Here is a 26,484-nt window from a genome sequence, read left to right on the forward strand (position 1 = left end):
TATTACGATTCAAACCAATCCACACTATTACACCTCCCACTCATGACCAAAAATTAGGAAAATTTTATTTACAATGTGAATTTTCAATAGAAATGTACATAACACACCTACTTTTGAATCTCAGGAAATTTCTTGATCAGATAAGTACTAACTTACCTCGGCCTCCTATAATTCTGAGCCTTTTGCTTTAAACATTTAATTATACAATTCTCAATCTGGTATTTAAGCATCCAATAACACAAACTTATTTGATCTCCCCTTTTATATATATTTTCATTAATTTTGTAAGATCTAATATATATACCATCCGTCACGCCCTGTGCATACAAAAGATATCTTTAAGTTGATTAGATGCTTCTTGTAATGTCACTATACCTAAATATTGCACTATCGCAAACAAGAAACAATTTATACCAGTTACTTTTAAGTTAAGTAGATCTTTTAAGATACAGTTAAATTCTATGTACACACAAAATCTGTTTAAGTTAATTTAACTGTTTCAGACTAAATATACTACATAACAATATATATATCTTTGCTAAAAATCTGATCCTTCTGACCAGTGAGACGTGCTGGGATTTGAGCTACTACTAATACTCGACATTTAAAGTGTTCCTCTCTTTTCGAACACTATTAATGCTTTTGATAATGCCTATACTTAGAGATTTTACACAATATCACAATTAATCGCACCGCCTTCCTTCAAAGATCAATTCTTGAGCTGCGTCGATCTTCTAAAACACTGCTTAGTATTAGATATTTTCGGAGGCAAATGAGTTAGATCATCAAATTCAAAAATGTTATAGCACTGATCAACTGATCCATGGAAAATTCAACTTATTAACTGAATATCGAATGACATTTGGTAGTAGCAGAATTAGTATTCTTCTCGGAATGGAGACAAATTCGACTCGACGCTGATAAATCCAGTAGACCTGGGAGTCAAGTCAGTCAAAAGGCAGGGCATCCTTCAGCATGTACGCCACGAGCAGTCGGGCACGTAGCAAGGGGACAATGGTCGGACACATCCAAGCCCCACCAATCAATCCCGCTGACGTTGTGAATTTGGAGGGTCACAGTTACTAAAAATGCCATCAAAGAGACTCCTGTATCAATTGCAACTGATAGCAGATAGCTGTACTTAGCCCACCATCTTTTGTACTTTCTATACACCACGAACTTCAAGAAGAAAGCAACGGCGAACCATGACAGGTAGTTCACGGCACTAACGGGGGGCATGGATGCGCCGGCAATTAAGATGGTCGATACATTGATGAGCCTGATCCATTTTTTCTCAGGAAGAGTGCGAGCAAGAAACCAGACGGGGATTGGAAGGAGGGCGCCCAAGAGAAAGAAGATGAAAAGATTGGAATATACACCATTAGGGTAGAAAACGCGTTTCGGACCCACAGCACCCCAAGTCATCATGTTGTTATAGATCACTTGGTCATAAGGGCATGTCCATTGACTTCCCCTAGGCAGCAACTCTGGCCGGCATATATTTTCGACTGAAGAGAAGAGCAACCACACTGTAGCAAATTCACAAGCAGATGCGATGAAGGAGCCAATGACCTATCATGTGAAAATGAAACACGATAGTAAACTTGTTTATGCCAAAAAAAAAAAAAGAAAAAAAAAAGAAAAGGCAAGGTTAATGTGGGAATGTATTTTTGTAGTCAATAAAATTTCACAACAAAAGAGAATTAACGATAATTTCACAGCTAAAAAAGAATGTGGGGTGAACTTCAATTTGCTCCCCTTTGGCATAGTGCATTTTTACGTTGCCACCGGCCTTGTGACTTAAACAGTTGCACTTACCTACTATGCGGTTTTTTTTTTTTCATTTCACAAAAACAACTTGCTATCAAAAAGGATATCAAAATGAAAAAAAATTTTGAAAAAACCACAAGAAGCATTTGTTTAATAATAGGTTTCTATATTAAAATAAAAATAAAATCACTGTACCTTTTTGAACCGGAAGGTGGCAAAGTAAGAAAATGCACTAAAATATAGGATAATTCAGCACAACTTTTTGAACCACGTAGTGACGAAGCAAAAATATGCTAAAACATAGGGGGGCAAATTGAAGTTTACCCAAATATTTGTATAGCATGGAAGTAATATTTTGCCGTGTAGTTTGCCATATTTCTTCTTTCACTTCAGTTGGATCACTTTCAAGTCTCCAAGTGCAACAATATATCCATCCAACCACTAAGTTTTTCTTTTTCTTTCACCTTAGACTCCGACCACAGAGTTGGATAACATAATTATGCAATAACTAAGCAAGAGCTTCCGCCCAACTAATGGTCGGCATGACTCATGAGAAAGTTAGTTTTGGAAGTATAAGCAAGCTAATTATTTTGTTTGCAACCAACATGATGCTTGTGAGTTACGCGTATCGTCAATTCTTAATTACTAGCGTTTGGTTCAAGGATGGGGGGGGTATAAGAGTTATCCCCTCCCCCCCTTTATACCCAAAGGCAAAATGCTATGGGTGGGATCAACGGGTTATCCTAGGATAACCCGTCCCACCCCTATTTTTTAAAAAAATTTAAATTTAAAATTTATAATTTTTAAAATTTATAATTTGTAATTTAAAAATTAAAGTTTATAATTTAAAATTATATTTTATAATTTTCAAATTTAAAACTATATTTTATATTTTTAAAATTTAAAATTTTATATTTTTTAAAATTTAAATTTGATCTTAAATTTAAAATTTTAATTTTGAATTTTGAAATTTAAAAGTTAAAATTTTAAATTTAAAAATTTAAATTCAAATATAATGAGAGGGGTAATATCATTATTTTTCTATTTATAACTACCTACTATACTATTCTTCTTATTTCATTTTATCTATCCAAACGCTATTTTTTTATTCCCAGGAACAACTCAATTTTGATCCAAATGCAAAATTGGTCTAGTTCTTGATTATACCTGAACTTATACCTATTCCTGAAATAAGCAGTTCTTATTTATACCCGAACTAAACGAAGTCTTTAGAGCCCAACTAATGGAGTCGAAAAATGTCATAGGCATTCTTACAACCTTGCTCTGATATAAACTATTCAATGATATTTATTGAATATAATCAAACACTCCATACAAATGATGGAAAGACATACCTTTGAAACAAACAAAAATATGTGTTCAAAGCATTGTACGACCACAAAATGAACAGTCAAACATTGAACAATCGCTTGAAGATAGAGAACTGGATTATTTCATTTAACATCTGGATTGTGGAACTTGCCTCGGAAGTGACTAGAACTTTCGATTAAAAATCCCTATTTGCGTTGTATTGCAACATCACTAAATGAGAAAATATTCATACGATATTTGCCATAAAAAATTGTCACTTTCAAGACCTTTCGATTGTAAGGTCGTGGAGATAAAAGTATATGAAATTTAGTTTTCCTAATACTTCAAATACCTTATCGAGTTGAACAGTATGAAACGTAGATTTGGAAGCCCTATCATTGCAAAAATTTTATGCTCCTTTTAGAATGGAAGCTTTTTAGCAGAATATCGAATACTTTTAGATCACGCAAAAACCTTAAAAGACTCCAAAAAATTAGTAATATCTACAAGATCATGCATAGCTTGTATTTCTCTTACCTGTGAAAGGAACATTGCCTTTGGAGGAATCTTCATGTAGAGCCCAAGCTTGAAACTAGAAATGGCAGTAAGACCACAATCAACACACATCATAGCATAGGCTTCAAAAGTAGCATTAGCCAACGGCTTCCCAGGATACACATACCCCATAATCATTTGCGTAAAGGCACCCATAGGCGGTTGCTGCGACAAATGAAGCACCAAATACAATTAAACAAGGTGGGGAATAAGGTAATCACATTAAAGGTGGCGGTGCCATAAAAAAAATGTAGAAAATGAAAAAGTCGATTATGTAAATCCGATAAAATTCTAAGTCAAATAATTGACTTTAGCAGTGAAAAATGAGTTGATAAAGATATAAGGGACTTCAATATTGATTGCACAAAATAGTAACAATGTATACATGCCCATGCATAGACAATATTTCATTTTTCTTGAAATTAAACATAGAGAGACAATCAGGAAGAGCCTTATTCCACCACTGTCATCAAATCCCAATTAATATCAGGGACTTTTTTGTGGATAAAAACTAATATGTGAAATATAATAAATTAATTAGCAAGGCATTATTCTTTATCAATGTTCTAAAATGTGATATGTGGTATCCGGGCAGTCGAACCACCGCATAGTACGTATGCAGCATGTAAATGCATATTTGGATGTATATGTGGTACATCTACTAAAATTAAAAATATAAATATAAATATAAATGTAAAAAAGAACTAAAAAGTTTTTTAAAATAGGAACAATCAGCTGTGAAATAAATGAGCTAAATATTTATACAGAATAATAATGTTTTTTAAGTAAAATGTCATTCGTGATCACTTGTAGTCATCTAATAAACATGCCAACACTTAAAAATATCTAGCATAATATTATCTAACAACTACAAAAACATTCATCAATGTTTAGAAACATGGTTATCAGATATATTAGGAATAATAGCAATTAAAATAAGAAAAATAGTTATATTATATTTGCATAAAAATAATTACATTTATATACATGATTACTAACTAAAGTTATGTTAAAATAGTCATATATATATATATATATATATATATATATATATATATATATATATATATAGAGTTTGACTGGGCTACTATCGTAGTAAACTGCTCGGTTTACTACCGATTTGTTTTTGATGATAGAGCTTCCAAATCGACGATCGGCACCGTTGAACATGATCTAGACCATTTTAAACTATCTAGAAATCAAATTTCATGATTTTTTGGCATCACTAACTGAACGATCAAAGGGTCACAAAATCTTAATTTTAATGACTGATATGGTGTGTTGCTCGTTTAACAATATAGAAGAGTTCAAATCAATAAATTTTTTGTTAAAAAATTCTTAAACTATTTAAAATAAGATCTAGACTCTAAATCTCAAATATAAAAATTGTATCATCACTTTTTGAAGGATATTCATTTCCAGCCATTCATTTTTCTGTTCACTTGATGGACAAGAGAACATATATCGAAAATGGTGTGAAATTTGATTTCCAGATAGTTTAAATAGTTTAAATTTGTTTAACGGTGCCGATCATCAATTTGGAAGCTCTATCATCGAAAACAAATCGTAGTAAAAACGAGCCGATATAACCGGAAGTATTTTAACAAAACTCAATATATATATATATATATATATATATAGAGAGAGAGAGAGAGAGAGAGAGAGAATTAAGCTCCTATGCTTTTAAAAGTACTAAGTTATTGGTGCTTGTAGATTTTTAGCCATTGGATTAAGAGATATGCGGTTAGGATGATGTGGGCCCCCTAGGGTTGAGTGGGTGGTCGGTTGAATAGTATAATTTAATGGTTGAAAATGATCCGAGGAGTAGATCTAACGGTAAAAAACTTACAAGCACCAAGTGCTTAGTGCTTTTACAAGCACCATAGCTGGACTATATATATATATATATATATATATATATAGTAGGGCTACTCTGCTATCGGAAACATAGAGGATCTGGTGCTTCCTACTTTTTGGCCCTTAGATCAACCTCTTTGATCATTTGTAATCATTGAATTAATACTATTACCCTGTGGGGACCACTCAACCCTAGGTGTACTACTAAACACTGGGGGAATCGCAATCATCCCAACCGTACAATTCTTGATCCAAGGGTCAAAAAGTCAGAAACATCAAATCCTCTATGCTTCCAATAGAATAGTAGCTCTACACTATATATATATATATATATAGAGAGAGAGAGAGAGAGAGAGAGAGAGAGAGAGAGAGAGCTTGACTGAGCTACTATCAATAGTAAACGGCTCGGTTTACTATTGATTTGTTTTTGATGATAGAGCTTCCAAATCGACGATCGGCACCGTTGAGCATGATCTAGACCATTTAAATTATCTAGAAATCAAATTTCATAATTTTTTGACATCACAAACTGAACGATCAAAGGGTCACAAAATCTGTAATTTTAATAGCCGATATGGTGCGTTTGCTCGAGAGTTCAAATCAACTAAATTTTTGTTAGAAAATTCTTTAAACTATTTAAAATAAGATCTAGACTCTAAATTTTAAATACAAAAATTGTATTATCACTTTTTGAAGGATATTTATTTTCAGCCATTCATTTTTCTGTTCACTTGATGGACAAGAAAACAATATCGGAAATGTGTGAAATTTGATTTCTAGATAGTTTAAATAGTTTAGATCATGTTTAACAGTGGCGATCATCAATTTGGAAGGTTTATAATCGAAAACAAATCGGTAGTAAATTGAGCCATTTACTATCGATAGTATTCTAGCAAAACTCTATATACATATATATATATATATATATATATATATATATGTATATAGAGTTTTGCTAGAATACTATCGATAGTAAATGGCTCAATTTACTACCGATTTGTTTTCGATTATAAACCTTCCAAATTGATGATCGCCACTGTTAAACATGATCTAAACTATTTAAACTATCTAGAAATCAAATTTCACACATTTCCGATATTGTTTTCTTGTCCATCAAGTGAACAGAAAAATGAATGGCTGAAAATAAATATCCTTCAAAAAGTGNCATATATATATATATATATATATATAATTCGGCTACTATACTCTGATAAGTACAATACCTTTATACTCATAAGTTATTTTCGATGATAGAACTTCTGAATTAACAATCCATATCGTTAAACATGATTTAGAGCATATGAAAGTTCTAGAGTCTGGCTATGATTCTTTTAAAAGCTTCAAACATTTGGTGCTTGTAAATTTTCCGCCGTTAGATCTACTCCTTTGACCATTTCCACACCTTAGGTTATACTGTTTGACCAACCACCACTCAACCCTAGAGGAGCACTATCATCCTAACTGCATATCCCTTAATCTAAGAGCCGAAACCTACAAGCACTAATGCCTTGGTACTTTTAAAAGCATAGGAGTATAGAGTTCAGCTACTATACTCTTATAAGTACGATCGCTTTCATACTCATAAGTTGTTTTTAATGATAGAACTTCTGAACCAACGATCCATACCGTTAAACATGATTTAGAGCATTTGAAACTTCTAAAAGCCAAGTTTCATAATTTCTCGACATAATTTGCCTTACAATCAAAAATCTCAAAATTGATAACTTCTGATTGCCGGTGTGGGATACTTGCTATCTTAGCAATGTAAAAATAATCGAAATGGGTTGAACTATTGACAGAAAATTCTATTCACTATATAGATAAAGATCAATAACTCTGATCCTAAATTGAAGGATCCATTAGAACTTTTTTGTCAAAATAACCTTATAAAAATTCATATTTGAATAAATAACTCTGGAAAAAAAAATTCGCATAATAACCCTCCGTTTGCCAACTAGGCCCCACAGTAGAATTTTTTTCTTAAAGGCGGTGAATGATTTACCGCCGGTGAATGATTCACCGCCTTTAAGAAGACGGTAACTAACTCACTGTCACGCTCCGGATTACCACGTTCCACGGGCTCGCTAATAGACCCGCCGTATACATAGGGATTTTCCGTGTATACGAAGCAATAGCTGTACCTGTAAACAGATAATAGCTACAACTGGAAGTACCGAGCTGCTAAAACAAAAACATATATACATAAAAGGCCCACTGTACATACAAGTTCCAAAAGTACAACCACATCTCAGAGTACAACTAAACACAACTGTATATACATGGCAATATCCAAAACTATCTCTGATAGGGTACTTCGCTAGTAAAGTGACCGGGGAAGATAGGGATCTAGCTCGCGACTCCCTTACCTCGATCAGAAGAAGTAGCAGCAACAGAAGGCTCTGCAAGAAAAAGTAGCAACAACGGGTGTGAGAACTACTGCAAAACAAAGTAGTCCTCAGTCGGTACCGTCGCCGACCCCAACAGCCTACCCACTAAGTCTACAGTACGAGAAGTAAACAGATAGGTAAAAGGAATAGTAAAATAAGCTGGAAAAAACTCTACAGCTAAATGCCACTATACTATCGCTATCCAAACCATGCTTTCTGTAGACATATAAATGCATCTCTAACTACAAATCAGCCACAACTGATCGAATCTCAAGGGACCGCCAACTGGCCAATCTAGCCTGCGCTCAAACTACACTGCACACCACCTACGGGCGTGGTGGCCGGTCCAAGAAAACTATCCAAACGGGACTACTGTGACGTCAACGCAAGAAAAGCCTCACTCCGGAGCGGCATTCGAGAGTGCGACCCAACTGAATATGCAAGCGTGTCTCTGTTGAGCTCAATCAGGCTCACACAGACTACAGTCAATACAAATGGGTCAAACTGGTCTAACAACCAAGACTCATGTGCCCTCGGCACAATCTAGTACAAGATGTAAGAATCTGAATCCATCGTCCACCCCGACGGCACTCAACAGTACAAAACAGCCTATCTCTGCTGTAAATATGAGCTCGGCCCCTCAGCACGAGCGTAATCTCAACCTACACTAATCTAAGTATCCACGACGCACTAACAGCGATGATACACAGGTAGAATCAGCTCCTAAAATTAAATCTGATAACTTTTTCGAAAAGTAAAGTGCATAGGTTTATACAAGTTTTCTCCTAAGTCAAGTCCCAGTACGGCATGTAAAATTCATCTAAAATTATAAGTTAAGCTCCAAATTCAGATGTCATATGAAAGCATGCAAATCTATAAATTCGAGCTATTAAACATGATGATCAATACAAGATGATACATGCTGAAATTTCTACGACTTAGGAGGAATTCCGAAAATTTCGGTAAACATTAACCCACCTAGTATGCAAATCCGACCACAGATTAAAGCGAAACTCAGCAGTCACATGCCTTCAATCCCAAATCACCAACAAGTATAAGAAAATCCAACAAATCCCTATTGGATCGAGCTGAATTAAAAATCGAATCACAAATCCATCAAATGTCTATTCGGTTCGGAAAAGTTGAAATTCAGCATTACTCACCTCAAACCAATAGTTGCAACTTGATTTGCAGGTTTCTCTCTACCTCAGGAACACCCTAGAAGCATCCGAATTGCAGCAAAAAAACTAATTTCCAACAATAGTTGCTGCTGTCCCTGCTCCAAGGTTGCTGCAGTTATCTCCAAGCTGCTGCTGGCTTCTAAGCTGCCAGCACTGAGTTGCACTTCATTCTTGCTCCAACAACCAACCAACAGCAAAATTGGGAATTGGGACTTGTTCACAAGTGATCTTAGGCCTTTTCACTACAAGAAAAACCTATATTTCCCCAAGAAATTTCATTACAATTGAAAGATAAAGGTCAACATTTCAGCTTCGACGAAAAACAGTTTTTTAGTCTTCGACCTCAACAAAAAAATGAATTTCTCATTCATTTTACCTCCGAATTGATCGAAACAAGATTCTACACAGTGGAGGACGAAATCAAGATCACTTCCAACTTCTTCAAAGCTCAGCTCCTATAGAAAATTTGAACGAACTTTAACGAATTCCAACAGTGGACGAAATCTGCCTGAAATTTCAGCATTGAACCAATCTTGATCAACTTTAAAATTAAAGCCACTAACCTTCAATTCCAGCTCAAGTACCAAAACATTCCTAGCCTCCCTCCACACAACTCCAAGTGTTCAATTTTGAATTTGGAGCATCAAAAGACAATAAATTGATCCCTATTCCATCATTGATCCTTCTGCGAGCCTGCATCAGAGGCTGCTGGCAGCCTCGTTCTATTTGAGAGTATAGCTTAGTTGCAAACTTCTCCCCTTGATACAGCAAAAGGAATCAAAAGAGAGGGGGAAAGGAACCAGGGAAGAAGAAAAAGAAATAACTTATCTTCCTCAATTGTTGCTATAGCAGCGAAGATCTCCTTCAAGATGCTGCTGTAGCTGAAGCTCCAAGGCTGCTAGCAGCACCTTGGTGCCTACGCAGGGAAGTTCACAGCAGGTGAAAAAGAAGGAAAAGAAGGGAGGGAGAAGGGAGAGGAAGAGGAAACTTAAGAGGGCTTCTCTCAGCCAACAACAAGTGTCCAAACTCCCCAATTTGGGGTAGTTGGGGCTCAATCTAGTGTGCCTTAGGCACACTATAGTAAAACAACACTAGCTAAGATTCATTGGCATTTGGATTAAAATTTGGTATCAATTTCGCATCCAATACCAATCCGACTCGCCCCAACACTTCCAATGTGTCGATTAAATAACGGATCGTAATCATTCCGAAAAATTATAAGTTAATATTTTTTTCCGAAACATTACACTCACTGCCTTCTAAATTTCCACAAAGGCGGTGAATCATTCACCATCTTTTTGTTCATATACGTACTTTCCTCTTTTTTTCCATATATATCCTAACAACCACATAAAAATTTCAACAAATTAATTCAATCTTAACAACCTAATAAGTTTTAATAGTCTATCCATATAATTCTAACAACCAAATAAAAACTTTAATAATTCACATACAACCCTAACAGCCATATAAAAATTTTAATTTTTCTATTTCCCATATATAATCCTAACAACCATATAAAATTTTCAACAAATCACATTTTTTTTATTTTTCATATATGATCCTAACAATCATATAAAAATTTCAACAAATTACATATAATTTTAACAGCCTAAAAAAAAAAATCTAAGAAGCAATCCTTAAGAAGTTCAAGTTCAGTGCCTTAGTAGAGTATCATGAAAGCGGTAAATCATTCACCGTCTTCTTAAAGACGGTGAACGGTTCACCGCTTTTAAAATAAAAGTTCCTTTCATGCTGACTTGGCAAAATGAGGGTTATTTTACCAAATATATTTTTATAGGGTTATTTTGCTCATTAAAATATTTTAAAGGGTTATTTAGGAAAAAAGTCCGATCCGATCATCCATTTTTAGAATTTCATCCAATTTTGACCATTTATTTTATGCCCTCTTAATGGATTTTATTATAATTTCAAAAAATTATGAAATTTAGTTTCTCGAAGTTCTAAATGCTTTAGATCATATTTAACGATATGGATCATAGATTCGGAAGCTCCATCATTAAAAACTACTTATGAGTACGATGCAGCTTCCAAATTGACGGCCCATACAGTTAAATATGTGATTTCTTAAAGTTTCAAATTCTCTAAATCATATTTAACACTATGAATCATCAATTTGGAAGCCCTATCATCGAAAATGACTTATGAGTACGAAAGCAATCGTAGTTATAAGAGTATAGTTGCCGGACTCTATACATATGGTCCAACTATGCTGCTTTCGGAAGCACCACTCATGTTATTCTTCCAATTCTTTAACCTTTGGATCAAACCCTGTGATCATTTCAAGCCTTTAGATTGATACTATTATCCTAGGAGGACCAATACACTCTAGGGGGACCACTATTATCCCAATCATATAATTCTTGATTCAATGGCCAAAAAGTCGAAAGCACCTTCAAAAGCATAGTAGCTCTACACTATATATATATATATATATATATATATATATATATATATATATATATATATATATATAGAGAGAGANTATAGATTTGAGCTCTTATACTTTTAAAAGTATGGTGCCCGTAGGTTTTCAGCCATTGGATTAAGAAATGTGCAGTTAGGATGATAATGGTCCCCTAGAGTTGAGCGGCCGGTTGGTTGAATAGTATGATCTAACAACTGAAAATAATCAAAGGGGTAGATCTAACGGCGGAAAAGTTGCAAGCACCAAGTGCTTGGTGCTTTTACAAGCACCATAGCTGGACTCATGTATATATCAGAGAGATCCTCTCTTGGGCCGCGCCCACCACCGGCGCTGTCGGCGTCGCTACCGCCGCCTTAACCCCATGGCGCTTCCACCCGCCGGTGCAAACCCCAGGCCGCTCGACCCCCTTGGACCCCCTGCTAAACCTATCTTCACCTTTTACTGGCAGCAGCCACTATGCCTCGGGCCTCTCCTTTTTTATCAACCTTCCCTAACTACTAGACCAGCCAGCAACCTTTCACGCAAGGTTTAAAATGCCGCCCCGTGCCGTATGGCACAGAGCGGCACGTACTGTGCCACCAAGAAGGTGGCATAGTACAGAGGGGGTCTCGGACCCCCCTCCATGCCGCGGCACAGACCTGCATATCGCGCGAGACATAACGATAAGCAGGTCCGTGCCACGACATACTTTTTTTGCTTTGTTCTTTGCTTTTTGCTTTTTTTTTTTCTTTTTGTTTTGTTCTTTAGGATACCATGAAGCATCCCACACCCCCCAAGAATATTGCAAATCGAATATCTACTTGTTAGGTAAGTCAAAACAATTATAATTTTTTTTTTTTGTTTATCAATATATGGGCAAATTTTTTATTTACATATCTAATCCATACCACAGGGGGCGAAGCCCCCTACACCCCCCTTATCGTCATGAGCCCTCCGCTTCCACCATAGACATTCATTTTTTTTATAAATTATTTTATCAAAATTTGTCGCACCGCGAAATTCTTGGCGAATTAAGGGAACAAAATCGAACTCAATAAACAAATTTTGAGGCACATCAAACATAAAAATTTATTTTTGCGTTAGAAGATTAAAAATACTGATAAAATTAAAAGCTAAATTAAATAAATTGACACTTAAATTTATTTAATTTATTTGTCATATAATTTATTACTTAATTTTTTTGATAGATCTAATAATTTTTTGAAAAAAATAATTAAAAAATATTTTTTTCAAAATACTTTTTAAAATAATTTTTAACATAATTTTTAAAATTATTTTAAAAATTAACTTTTGTATTTAATAAAAGAAAAACTATAATATGGTCAAAAGAAAGAAAGAAAGATGTCTTTACATTTTTAAAATTCCAATTTGCAAAAATTTTTATTCTGCATCAAGTGTAATTATACTTTACATACAAAAAAGCTTACAAGTATGTTAATTGATAAGTATAATAAATTATACATAGTAAATATTCATAATTATTTGATTAAATCTTTCAAAATAACATTATAAGAGTTTATTAGAACCAAAAAAACTAAAATAAGTCTGTGCGAAAGCGTGTAAGTAGGAGGTCATACGCATCCATCGGCACACAAGCGTACCATATGTCGACACGGAAGCGTGCCGGTGCGATACCGTGCCAAGGCAGACAGCGGCATGCCTCCGTATCACGGCACTTTAAACCTTGCTTTCATGGTTGCTGTTGAAGCTGCTAATGCCCCTCAATGCTTCACCCCCCAACTTAATGTACACCTCACTTAGACAGAGTTAGCGACTTTCGGTACAGGCTGTTGTGTCCCTTCGAGTACTTGATTTTCGTTTGTGACCTAGTGAGCAAGCTTAGACTAGGTCTTGATGAGAAATCATGGTGATTGGGTATTCTTAGAATCTATATGTCCAGTTAATGCATAATATCTCAATTTGAGTTGTGCATGGCATTCTGGTAAGTGTTTGGTTTACAGTAACGGCATCCTTCATTGAGAGACTTGCTATTTCGTTATGTATCATCATGCTACTATAGTTGATGATCCTATTGAGTTGTACATGGCTTTCGTTTACAGTAGCGGTATTCATTAGTTTGTTATTCATGACAGTTGCTTATCATCTTACTATTGTAGTTGGGTTCAGTCATCTATTTAGTATCTTGCTTTATTTTTACAGTAGCGGCAATGCTTTGTATTCCACTTCATGATACTTATCTGTTTATGTTTATACTACTGTGGTTGATTATTCCATATTGATAGTTAATCTCTTAACCTACTCTTTTGTTGACCAGTGAGTACGCTTTGCCCTCGTCAGCCGATTGCCCTTACTGAAAAACATATTTATATATCTCTCACCCCACTGTTTTTACAAGTGTTGTTGACAGTGCAGATTAGGGCGCAAGTGAGAACGTAATAGTTAACATCTAGATAACTCATACTGTGGATCTGTGTTGCTAGTTCTTGATTTACCTCATTTCATTATCATGTGGAATTTATGTGATTCAATATTGTGATTTGAGTTTAGTTATATTATTAGGTTTCCATTTGTAGTGGTCTAGGGATTTTGGATTATGATTTTAGATTTATTAGTAGTCATATGGTGATTCCTCCTTGCTCAGGTTGCTTGTGATTGTGTTTCTATATTCCTACATCGTGCATATACATGGGAGATTTTGTCCCCGTGAATAGAGAAAACTCTATGCATATTGCGGGTCTAAGCATGTCTCTGGCAAGGTTTTTAAAAAATATATATATACGTTTTTCAGCAAGACTATTTTCAAAACGAAAGGGTTTTTCAAATATGCTTACCACAAAGGGCCCGAGGCCTGACAGGTTGATTCATAGTAATTGCGCATCATTGGTGGATAAAATCTAAGGAGACCTCTAGCATATGTTGTAAATTTGGTATCTAAGATAAATATAAGCTAAAACAAAAGAACAACTAATTGAATGTAGCGCAACATATGAGAAAATCTACTAAACTCGAATCATCAATATAGGCGTGCAATTGCAATATTAATATACTATATTCAAGATTGCAATATATTCTCAAGAATGTGCACATCTTAATAGCTTATTAAATGAAAAAAAAAAAAAAACCATACTACTTCAAATAATAAAAACGTGATCGTAGTCAATAAATATATAGAACAAATTTTGATACGGAAACTAGATCGATAAATGATTTCCGGCCCGTATCGACCACATGCAAAATCTAAAATTATTAGCTATTTTTCCATTCACCAAGCACATATCCATCAACGGAACTACAGTTTTAATTTTTCAAATAAAGTATGAGCATTATTAGTACATAGAGAACACTTACACAAATTTATTTGTGTGCACAAATTAAAATTTGCTTGCTTTAATAATTAGCAAATAGATAGAAAAAGAAAACTTCTAGAAAAACAAAATATTGCTTATTTATTCATACTTTTCCTAATTATATGTATACTTTTACTTGTTACATCCTACTGTATCTAAATTCTTACGCAGAAAAATGTGCCAGGTTGAATAAAGTGTAAGTTAAAGGTCAATTATGTATATAAATATGCTACAGAACAAAGGTAAAACAAAAAAAATAACTCATTATTATCTTTATCTGCCACAGTAAAAACTCCAATAAAAGTTTACCTTAGATACAGTCGCACGAAGGACACCGAAAGAAGGCATAAGAATGAGAACTAGAACACATAGTAATAAAACTCCCCAGTAGGGAAGTTGAAGTTGATTACCAAACCCTTCACAAGTCCAAATAGTCAGGCCCGTCATTGAAATCAGAAGAATAATAAACCACCACAAAGGAATAGTATCATATTTCTTCATCATCTTAACATGAACATCAACCCCATTACCACTTTGGAATGCCTTTGTTAGTTGGCCCCAAATTAAGCTATCAAAATAAACAAAAAATGAAGTCATGAAAACTAAATAAAAAAAGGTCAGTTTTCACATGCCATTGTTTCTGTTTACTGTGTATTATCTTTCCTCGAGTTTTGTTTTAATTCACCATGTTTTATCAAATTCTTTGAGGGACAGCAAGCAACTATATTAACCCAAACCTTTAAAGTCTGTGATTGTTCTCACATTATATTCACCAAAATGCAATGACAACACTATCAACAATAAATTGCGAAATATAAAGAAAATGAATGAGGGTGACAAAATGAATTTACATAAATAAATAGATAAATTAATAAATACTCCATCATGACCAAGAACAACATCACATTTAAGAACAAAAATCAATTAGAATCACCAAATAAAATGCAACACTTAAGCGACTTAAAAGTTCCAATGTTTAATATCTTCACTTTGCCATAATTTAGTGTTTTGTTGGATGGTGTTTCTTTTTTCCTGCTTTTGAAGTTTAGAACCTTAAACAATGTGCAGTTCCAATTGATTTGTTGAACACTTCTTTGTACAGCATAAGAGTGGTATGAGAAACTTATTGAACTTTTCAACTAAATTCAAAAGCTTGCGTTAAAATAAACAAGTTCCAATCAAAAGCAACTAATTGCTTAAAAATCTACAATTTCAACATATCTCGCAATTTCAAGTTTATATTTTAACTATTCTAAAAGTTCGAAGGACTTACAAACAACAATCGTAGATACAGAGGAAATTAATATGATGAGAATCCCACTCATCGCCATCTCAATTTTTCATGTTTCTTTTACTGGTCATATCTTATATTACATAGCACACAGTATCATCCACAATATATTTGTTGTATTATTCTATGATTACAATAATAACAACATTTTAACTTTCTGTGATGCACGTTGAACCTTACGACATTCTTAACAACTTCGTAGTGATTTCCTAATTTTTTTTTCTTTACTTTATGTACCTGTTTTCAACCTTAACCTCACCCTTTTACACATAATAAAATTGTGAAATCTTTAAATTGGAAATTCATTAATAACTAGGATCAGTCACCTAGAGAAGGTAATAAAAATAAATGGGGAATTCATAGAAAAATGTTTTCATAATCAAGACTAACTATTATACGTTCTTCAAAACAAACTTGCCATATTATACATATGATATTTATTTCATGAATTCTTATTTTCTTGATATTTTATGTATTTTTGAAGATTCCTACTGTTAGAAGTCCGAAAAGCGTAGAACAACTCGACCATCAAATTGAAACTCTACTAGTTTGGAAGAAAAAAGAACTAGTATGTTGGATCTTACTTTTGATTCCTTAGAAAAAAGAACTAGTATTTTGGATCTTACTTTTGATTCCTTCTTATCCATAAACACAAGATGTGGCCAGTAAATATATGACATAATAGATTTTGCCGATAACAATATTGTCCTAACATGCAAATTAGATAATAATATTTCAAGTCTTTTTTTAATAGCCAAATCCACTAATCAATATATATGCTTTGAACAAAAAAGAAAAATAAAGAGTAAGAATAAATGGAAAGATAAGGGAATAAATAAATCAAATCTTACCTCCCATGGAAAAGTGCAATTTCCGAAAAACATGATGCTATGCTTGCAAAGGTAAATCCGTAAGAGTACACGCTCATGACACTAAGATACAATTCTGAATAATTGTCATATGCTACTTGATCAAATTTCAAGGTTTTTTCATCCAAAATTCTTGAGATATTGTAGAGATTACCATGTGCATCATAAACATCAGTACTGACAAGTGGAAAGTTCTTTGCCTTGTACGAGTTGCACAAATAAGCAATTGGAATAACAATATATAGGAATATAACAAATCCAACCAAAGCATTGGCTACAGCAGAAAATGGGATTACGAAAGGACTGCCAGTGAAACCGACAACTGTATTCCAATCAAGAGTAAAGGATCCAAAGCCAAAACCATTAAGACCAGAACCAAGTTGTTGAGCTGTGACTGAGTGCTTCCGTATCCAGCAAACAAATGAAAGTGCTGATATTGAAGGAAAAAAGTAGCCAGGCACGACATAATAGGAGAAGCTCAGAACCGAAGCCAAGAAGAAAAATTGAAGTCTTGTTAAGTTTCTGCCAGACTTAACTTCCTTCTCATGTAATGCTCTAGATCATCAAAACAAATTAAGGTGGGTGAGAGAGAGAGAGAGAGAGAGAGAGAGAGAGGCTACTTAACAATTTGGTGTTATCATGAATAGACCTGAAAAAAGCTACTGAAGGTAGGACTTCCGGCCACCACATATGAGGAGAATCCACGAGGAGCTTCATGAAGAAGCCAACAAATCCAATCCCAAAAACCTGCAATATGCACCATGTAGAAAACAATAAGGAGTTTTAAAGGTATATTGAATCACAAACATAAAAGAACTGAAGCCCCCATTTGTTGTACATTCAAATAAATTATTAATCTATTTTTTCTAGAATAGAAGCAACAATAATTCGACATTGTTCATCAGTGAACCGACTTAAAAAGAAATCAAATATACTATTATAACTTCAACCTTGTTCTAAAATACTCCGCCAAAATTATTCAAACGGATGGCATTTTTCACTGATAATCAAGTCTATTCAAAGAATGGAATTTAGTGGCTCAAAATGTTTATGCTGTATTGTATGTTGAAATTTACAAAAATGTGACGCCCCACTTACTAGGAGGGTCACCCATCCTAGGACTACTCTAGCCCTAGCATGCTCAACTCTCTTAACCTCTTAGATCTAGCCACCGCCCAAAATGCTATAGCCGGTTAAGAGATTTAATCCTATTATATCTTATATATAAGACTATTTCAAATCCTAGGATCTCATAAAAAACGTAGCTTAAATGGCAAAAATAACAACATCTGGTTGAGGCCCACACCCACTCTGGAGATCACCAATCCTAAGACTACTCTAACCCTAGCATTCTTAGCTTTCTTAAGCTCTTAAGCCTAACTATCGCCCAAAATCACAGTCTGGTTAAGAAGGTTTAGTCCTATCATACCTTATATATGGACTATTCCAAATCCGGGGTCTCATATTTTTCCTCCTTTTAAGACTTGACGTCTTCGCCAGGCTTAAGCACACTCTCAAGTTCCAGGCAATATGAGACTTATTTCGCTAGCCTTAGCCGATCTTGTGGGAGTCGCGCTCTACCCACAATAATCATCAACCAGAGAGCCTTGCTCTACCCGCTATATAATCTTGACTCAACCGAGACTCATCTCACACTTACGATAGTAATTGATTCTGATACTAACTGTGATGCCCCACTTCCCAGGGAATCACCCATCCTTAACTAATCTAGCCCTAACATGTTTAACTCGCTTAAGCTCTTGCGCATAATCACCGCCTAAAATGCTATAACCGGGTTAGGAGGTTCAGTCCTATTATACCTTATATATAGGATTTTTCCAAATCCTCGGGTCTCACAAAAAATGTAGCTTAAATAGCTAGTTTTAAGCATACAAAAAAAAAGAAAAAAAAAAAACAACAACAACAAAAACAACAAGTTGATGCTTACATTTGTAGTTAGGATTAGCAAAAAGGATGCCAACGGATGAATAGTTGTTTTAAAAAAGGCCTTGACCGTTGCCATAATGTCGATTGCACTAGTCGATCCTACCCCTGAACTAGCAAATGTAGAGATAACAACATGCTCCTTAATATTAAAGGGGCCTGGATTCAATGAGAACTGCCATTTTGTGCCCGGAATTCTTATATTCTTGGCTGGAAGAATAGTTTCCATCAACTTGCCGGCAGGAAGAATCAAAAGTTGGATAGTGAGCATGGGGAACATGATAGGATTTTGTCGAAATGAAGTGAATGTACTTATGGTAGTAAGAATGATGCATGTTGCGACCCCTAAGAACCATGTTCGGAAGGTAAGCACGGGCAGCGTCCAATCATCTGTGGTAGGGACGGTTAATTTCACTTCTTCAATAGGCGACTCATTCACCTCATCTATAAAAAAAATAATAATTCACATATATTATGTCTCAAAAAAAAATCACTATATTATTCAAAAATGAAACATCCATTACAATCGAGAAAAATCGTTAAACATGACAACAATATTAAGCTATATTTTGTACAAAGAGGCGATCAATATATATATATATATATATATATATATAGAATTAGGCTACTATACTATCTATAGTACCGGAGCTCCGGTACTATAGTATTGTTTTCGATCTTAGAGTGTTCAAATTAACGATCTACACTGTTAAATATGATCTAGGGTATATGAAGTTCTTAGGAATAAAATTTTAGTTTTTTTCGATATCGTTTACTTAGTAAATAAATTATGTCAAAATAGACGGTAGAAATTGAATAATCTTTAAAATTTGAGCATAGGACTTTTAAATTCAAGATCAAGAATGTTAACCTTAATCTAGATAGTTTAAAGTATTTTCTATCAAAATTTGAAGAAATTTAGATTCCTCTACACCGTTAAACTCCAAACTCGCCATAGTATCCATTGAAAATTAACAATTTTGAAATAGTTTGATCATAAAGTAAACTATGTCGAAAAAAACTAAAATTTTATTTCTAAAAACTTTAAATACCCTAAATCAATTTTAATGATGTGGATCGTTGATTTGAATACCCTAAGATCGAAAACGAGACTATAGTACCGGAGCCCCAATACTATAGATAGTATAGGAGACTAGCGCTCTCTCTCTCTCTCTCTCTCTCTCTCTCTCTCTATATATATATATATATATATATAGTTATGAAACTTTTTTTTTCCCTTAAAGATGAAGGTGCTAGAGAACTCAGGGCACTCACTAATCTCTTTATTCATACATTTAACAGCAATTAACTTTCTTTTGTTCCTTTCTTGAGCGAGAAGGGTTTAAAGCTAAACATCCAAAAGACACAGGAAATAGCCGAAAGCACCTTCCTCATTGAATAATGAATATGCATTCAAACTAGATGGAAAAAAAAAAAAAAAANGCCCTACCAAAACCAAAACAAACGGAAAACTAGAATGTATCACGCTACTACCACCTCTTGCTCTTCGTACCATTATATAGAAATTAGACTAACGTTTCTCCCAAATAATAACAAGAACCTAACCGAATCAAAAAAAAAAAAAAAAAAAAAAAAAAAAAAAAAAAAAAAATTGATTAATGTTAACTACTACTACTACTACTACTAATAATAATAATAATAATAATTCTTAATTAAATCCTTACAATACCTTTAAGAAATTAATAGAAAGAAATTAAACAAAGTACAGCAAGGAATTAAAGGAGGGAGAGAGATTAGGCAATTCACTTACCACTCCAAGAGAAATTGGCTGTAAACTTTCCCTTTTTGGAACCATTGCAACGAAAAAAATTGCCCTTCGTTTACGTAAGATGTTAACAAATATCAACAACAAAAAAACCCAAGAGGGAAACATCAAGATCATGCCAAAATTATCTGCGGATCTCCTAAATTAAGCACAGTGATTCTTGAACAGGTACAGTGAATTTGGCCATGGTCTAAATTCAATGTACCCCTCTTGAATTGTTTGAAGAATTTTACATAAAATAAATTTTTATTTCTAATTAGTGGGGAGAGAAGAAACTTTTTTTTTTTTTCCCTCTCCTCTCTCCCTCTTCTCCCTTCATCGTTGCTGGGCCCGACGGCTGGCGGAGATACTCACCTCCTCCTCGCTCTCCTCCGCCGGCAACAGTGAGGAGGGGGAGAGGAGAAAAAGGAGGCGGCTGGCAGCTGCGAAGGCGGCGGCGGCGGTGGACGGCAGTGGCGAGGAGGGAGGGAGGAGAGGAGGAGGCAGTGTGTGGCGGCTACCTGCAAGGGCCGCGGCGGCGTGCGGTGGAGGGAAACGGCGAAGACGGCGCAGAGGGGGAGAAACCCCTCATTAACAATAAGAAAATATAAATTGAGTTGAGCTGGAATGCTACGTCAAACGGGGACAAAAATTTTACCGGCATAGTCCTCAAACTAATTTAGTTTGGGAATTATGCAGATCAATGCAACGTGATCGATCCGGCGGTCATGGATGAGAAAACAAAAAAAAATTCTGTAATTTGAGAGAGAGAGAAAAAACAACTGAGATTTGTGGCCATCGGATCAGCCACGTGGCGCCAATTCACATAGTCTCTAAATTTGCCCATAAAATTTATCCCGTCAAACAGACACTTGCCATCAATTTAATTTTTATGACGAGCCTTCAAATCGATCGACTATTGATATCGTTGAATATGATATATACCACTTGAAGCATCTAAATATCAAATTCTATATTTTTTTAATATTATTCTCTTATCCATCAAAATGACATAAAAATGGACGGTTGAAAATGAATATTCTTTAAAAAGTGATGATATAAACATTATAATCAAGATTAAGAGTATAGATCTTTTTCTGAATAGTTTAAAGAATTTTCTAACCAAAATTTAATTAATTTGGATATGTTTATGTCCTTAAACGAGAAAATGTCACATATCGGTCATTAAAATAAAAATTTTAAAACCCTTTGATTATTAAGACAATAATATTGAAAAGATTTGAAATTTGATTTCTATGTACTTCATGTGGTATAAATCATGTTCAATAATGTCGATCGTCGATTTAGAGGCTTTATCATTGAAAATAAATGAGTAGCAACGGAGTCCGTTTGCTATCGATAGCATTCTAGCCCAACTCTATATATATTTTATATTTTATATTACAGTCAAGTTACTATACTATCGGTAGCTCAAAAACTTTCGTACAACCAAGTTGTTTTTAATAAGTGGCTTTCAAATCAATGATCGATTTTGTTAAATTTGATTTATACTATTGAAAGTATTTGAAAACTAAATTTCATAAGTTTTCAACATCATTTACTTATCAAACGAGTAATCTAAAAATGAATAGTTGAAAAAAAAAAAAATCTAGACCTCAAATAAAATAAGAGATATTGATCTTACTCTAAATACTATAAATAAAATTCTATAAAAAATTAATTGATTTGAATTATTTTAGGCTAAATTACATAAAACCTTTTTGTCAAAATCTGATTTTTCACTTTTTTTCTCCTGTCATTTGAAAACCTACACTTTTTCCCCTTATAAAATAAAAAATAGTCACAAGGGGTACGGTGTAAACTGTGATGGCAAAATGACCATTTTACCCCTCACCACTTTTGGCAAGAAGAGAGAAGGCTGAGGGCATTTTTGGCATAAAAAATATATAATAATATTTTATAAACGGAACCCTAATATATCACTAACGGCAAGGAATGAAGTGAACATTTTTCATTTCACAATAGGGCAAAGTATAGGTTTTTAAATGACATGAGGGGAAAGTGAAAATTTGATTTTTGACAGGAGGGTTTTCTATAATTTAGCTATTATTTTATATCGTTAAATTCACAAACGCATCACATCGACATTAAAATTATCAATTTTGAAACTTTTTAATCACTAGTCAAATAATATTGAAAATTTTTGCAATCAAGTGAATCTTAAAAAATTAAAATAAAGTTTAAAAGCCAAATTCATATTTATAATTTAAATTTGTAGTTGGAATATGAAACCACACCTTGAATAAGAAATTTGATTAAAATGTAACTCTAAATTTAAATTAAACTTTAAATTTAAGTCCAAAACTTGAATTTAAATTTTAAACTAAAACATGAACTTATAATTCAAAACTAAATTTTAAATTTAAATTTGAATGTGCAATCTAAATTTAAATGTCAGTGGCAATAATCATGGAAGAACCTTTTCTTTTTTTAAACCAAGGTTGATTCCAATCTCTTTCATGGAAATCATTTTAGGGAGAAAAGCATTCATTCGGTTTGAATCCTAAACTTTAATTCAGGTTTTTTTTTTTTTGCATTTGGCCCCTCAAAAACAAATCATAAATAGCCCTCTTAAATTTATAATTATAATTTTAGTTCTATCCTTGTCACCCATGCATCACATCAGCGCCACGCAAGTAGGCTAGGACGTTAGTTGAACACGGTGAATCATATTCAAACACGGTGACTGTTTCACTGTGTTCCATATTTACATTTTCCTTTACTGTGTTTAGACACGATGAATGAATTATCGTGTTCAACTCATTCCCTTACTAATGTGGCGCTTACGTGGCACCTGTGTGGCGGGATAGGGCTAAAATTGTAATTATAAATTTGGTAGGATTATTTGTGAAAATAATATTTTTGAAGGGGGAAAATGCAAAAAAGGTCTCGATTCTATTAAATCAAACGGCCCTGAGGCAGATTTTTATTCTTTATAACTAGAGATTCAAGAATTTTTTACATAAGATCAATAGGTGGGTCTAATTTTGGCAACCAGCTATTCGAATTGGCAAAAAATCGAACGCACGTTTTCAAAACAAAAGTTCGGAAAATAAACCAAAATTTGACCGCTTACAAATTTTAATTTGAAGGATTAATAATATTATGAGTAGGGGTGGAAACGAGCCGAGCTCGAGCGAGCTTATGTCATCTCAAATTCGGCTTGAAATTAATTTCGAGCCTTATCTAGGCTCAAGCTTCGCTTTGAAATTATTCGAGCGCAGCGTGAGACTATTCGAGCTGAGCTCGATGTTCGAGCTCACTGAGCTCGCTACATTGAATTCTCGCATTATAAATCAATAGTTAATTTTTATGAACTTTATCTACAATTTGATGCAACATGCCAATAATTCAAACAATTACAATAATACTTTAAAAATGTGAGGCTCGAGGTGACTTCCTGACTGATGAGGGTCTTAAGAAGAGAGAGAGAGAAGAGAGAGATGAGAGAGAGGAAAAAAGTAGGGATTTGAAAATTTGAATGTTATCATGTTTTGGAGTTATGTGACAACAGTTGAGAAAGTGTTATGTAAACTTTAGAGTTGGGCTCAATTGTACGTTGTACTTGTTGGCGTTTATTTTATGGGCCACAATAATGGACCCAATTAAATTTAAGGCTATATATATAATTAAATACATTTATTTATAGAAATTTATATATATTTATTATAGGTTCGAGCTACTATACTTCTTATGAAGTATTGGTTTCTTATACTCATAAGTTTCACCTTAAATTTATTCCATTAATCATTTAATCGTTAGATCATACTATTTACCACACTACCCACTAACCCTATGGCGGACCACGTATCTTCGTAAGTGGGGACACCATCATCCTAAAACAATCCCATCGAATCACGTTTAAAAAATTTATGAGTTAAGGGGTCTATTATATAGATATGTAGCCGGCCTATATATTAGTATATGTATATGTATATGTATGTATAGTATGTATATTATAATATATATATATATGTATATTGTATATGTATATTATGTTATGACTTATATATGTAATATGTTTATATGTATGTCTATATTATATGTTAGTATATTATATATGTATGTATTATATATATGATAGTATGTATATATATATGATATATATATGTATATATATATATTATATATGTATATATATATATATATATATATGATTTATATCTATATATATGTATAATTATATTATATATATGTATTATAATATATATATATATGTATATATATTTATATATAATTCCGAGCTTTTCGAGCTTTTCGCAGCTATTCGACGAGCCGAGATAATAGCGTCAGCTCGGCTTGAAATGAATTTCGAGCCTTTTATTTTGTTCAAGCTCGGCTCATTTAATTTCGAGTCGAGCTCGAGCGAGCCGAATATCGAGCCGAACACGAGTCGAACGCGAGCCGGCTCGCTCATTTGCCAGCCCTAATTATGAGGCGTATGTACACTCCTGCATGGATGAATTGCAACATCTCTAAAAAAATTTAAAATTTGAGCGGTAAATATAAAATTGTAAAAGTTTGGATGGTGTGTAAAAATTTTAAAACCTTAAGGGGTTATCTGCAAATTGCTTAAAATTCACTTAAAACTTGAGTTATCTTCGCAAACTATTGTTAAAGAACTAAAGAACTAGGCCAAATCTAGAAACTTATTCATTTTTAAACACATTAGTCATGTAGCACAGTTACAGTTCGGCAATGTAGGAATCGGGTGTAGCCGAATACTACCTTCACCTACAGGGACAGTTTTTATAAGAGCTCTTTTTCCATTTGATCCTCGAAAAAAAAAAAAAAATTAAAAATAGTCCTACGAAATTTATAATTATAATTTTGGTCCTATTCCTATCACACAAGCGCCACGTCAGCTCCACGCGAGTGGGACTGGGATCAAGGTGTTAAGTTGAACACGATGAATCATTCACTATGTTTGGACACGATGAATGGTTCACCGTATTCAGTGACTTATATTACTCGGAAGAATAATATATTAAATACAGTGAACTATTCACTATGTCCAAACACGGTCAATCGTTCAACGTGTTTAGACACGATGAATAGTTCACCGTGTTTAAACACGGTGAACCATTCACTATATTCAGTAGAACTCTACCCAGGTCATTGCAGATTTCAGCACAATAACACAACAAATCATGATACATCGATAACTTAACAAATTCAACTTTAACAACACAACAACAAATCCACCACAACAACACAATAATAAATCCAACAGAATATCAATAGAGCATCAATACCATATTATCACAACAAAATATCAAAAAATAGAGCAAGTTTATCAATAATTTAAAAAGTTCTATACAATTTAAAATTTACAAAAATGTAAAGTCATATTCTCCTCCTAATCTCTTGACCACATCTACCTACACGTCCCCTACCACGACCGCGACCACGATCAACACTATACTTGTCGAAGAGCAATGTGACTTCCAACTGGTCGAAATGTTCGATAGCAGCACCCTCCACAACTGGCTGAGTATCCTGCGTCTCTATCACCTGTTTCATCTCGTGCTCAACCATAGCAGGTGTCGGTAGTATGTCTGGTCGTGGAGGAGCTGAAGATGAGAGCTAATTTGTGTGGAGAGACTGCAACTGTCATTGGCGCCTATGATAAACAATATCAGCTAGTCGAGGTGGATCCTCTTGTATTGGAGATCCTCTGGTGTTGGCATTGTGTCTGGATAATAAAATGACTCCTCTATCGGTGAAGATGGCCTCGGTGGACTATACAGTGGGACATGAACCAACGTCGATAGTC

At 34.1% G+C, this 26,484-nt stretch overlaps 1 protein-coding gene across 4 annotated transcripts; it reads right to left on the minus strand.

The window, feature by feature from the left end:
• Positions 422–21,305, minus strand: LOC109711258 (oligopeptide transporter 5-like). 4 transcript variants are annotated; one of them, XM_020234211.1, is made up of 8 exons: positions 18,927–19,616; positions 17,628–17,725; positions 16,961–17,533; positions 15,128–15,386; positions 7,860–7,892; positions 3,764–3,801; positions 3,619–3,673; positions 422–1,572 (listed from the first exon to the last, which is right to left on the minus strand). In XM_020234211.1, the coding sequence occupies exons 1-8, from the start codon at positions 19,200–19,202 to the stop codon at positions 952–954; spliced, it is 1,953 nt and encodes a 650-aa protein (XP_020089800.1). In that variant the 5' UTR covers positions 19,203–19,616; the 3' UTR covers positions 422–951. The 4 variants fall into 4 exon arrangements, with proteins under 4 accessions (XP_020089800.1, XP_020089798.1, XP_020089801.1 ...); XM_020234209.1 differs by adding an exon at positions 20,694–21,305 and having other exon boundaries at positions 733–1,572; positions 3,619–3,801; positions 18,927–19,366; XM_020234212.1 differs by lacking the exon at positions 7,860–7,892 and having other exon boundaries at positions 733–1,572; positions 18,927–19,615.

The sequence above is a fragment of the Ananas comosus genome, linkage group 6 (assembly GCF_001540865.1).
Source record: "Ananas comosus cultivar F153 linkage group 6, ASM154086v1, whole genome shotgun sequence".
Classification (NCBI taxonomy): domain Eukaryota; kingdom Viridiplantae; phylum Streptophyta; class Magnoliopsida; order Poales; family Bromeliaceae; genus Ananas; species Ananas comosus.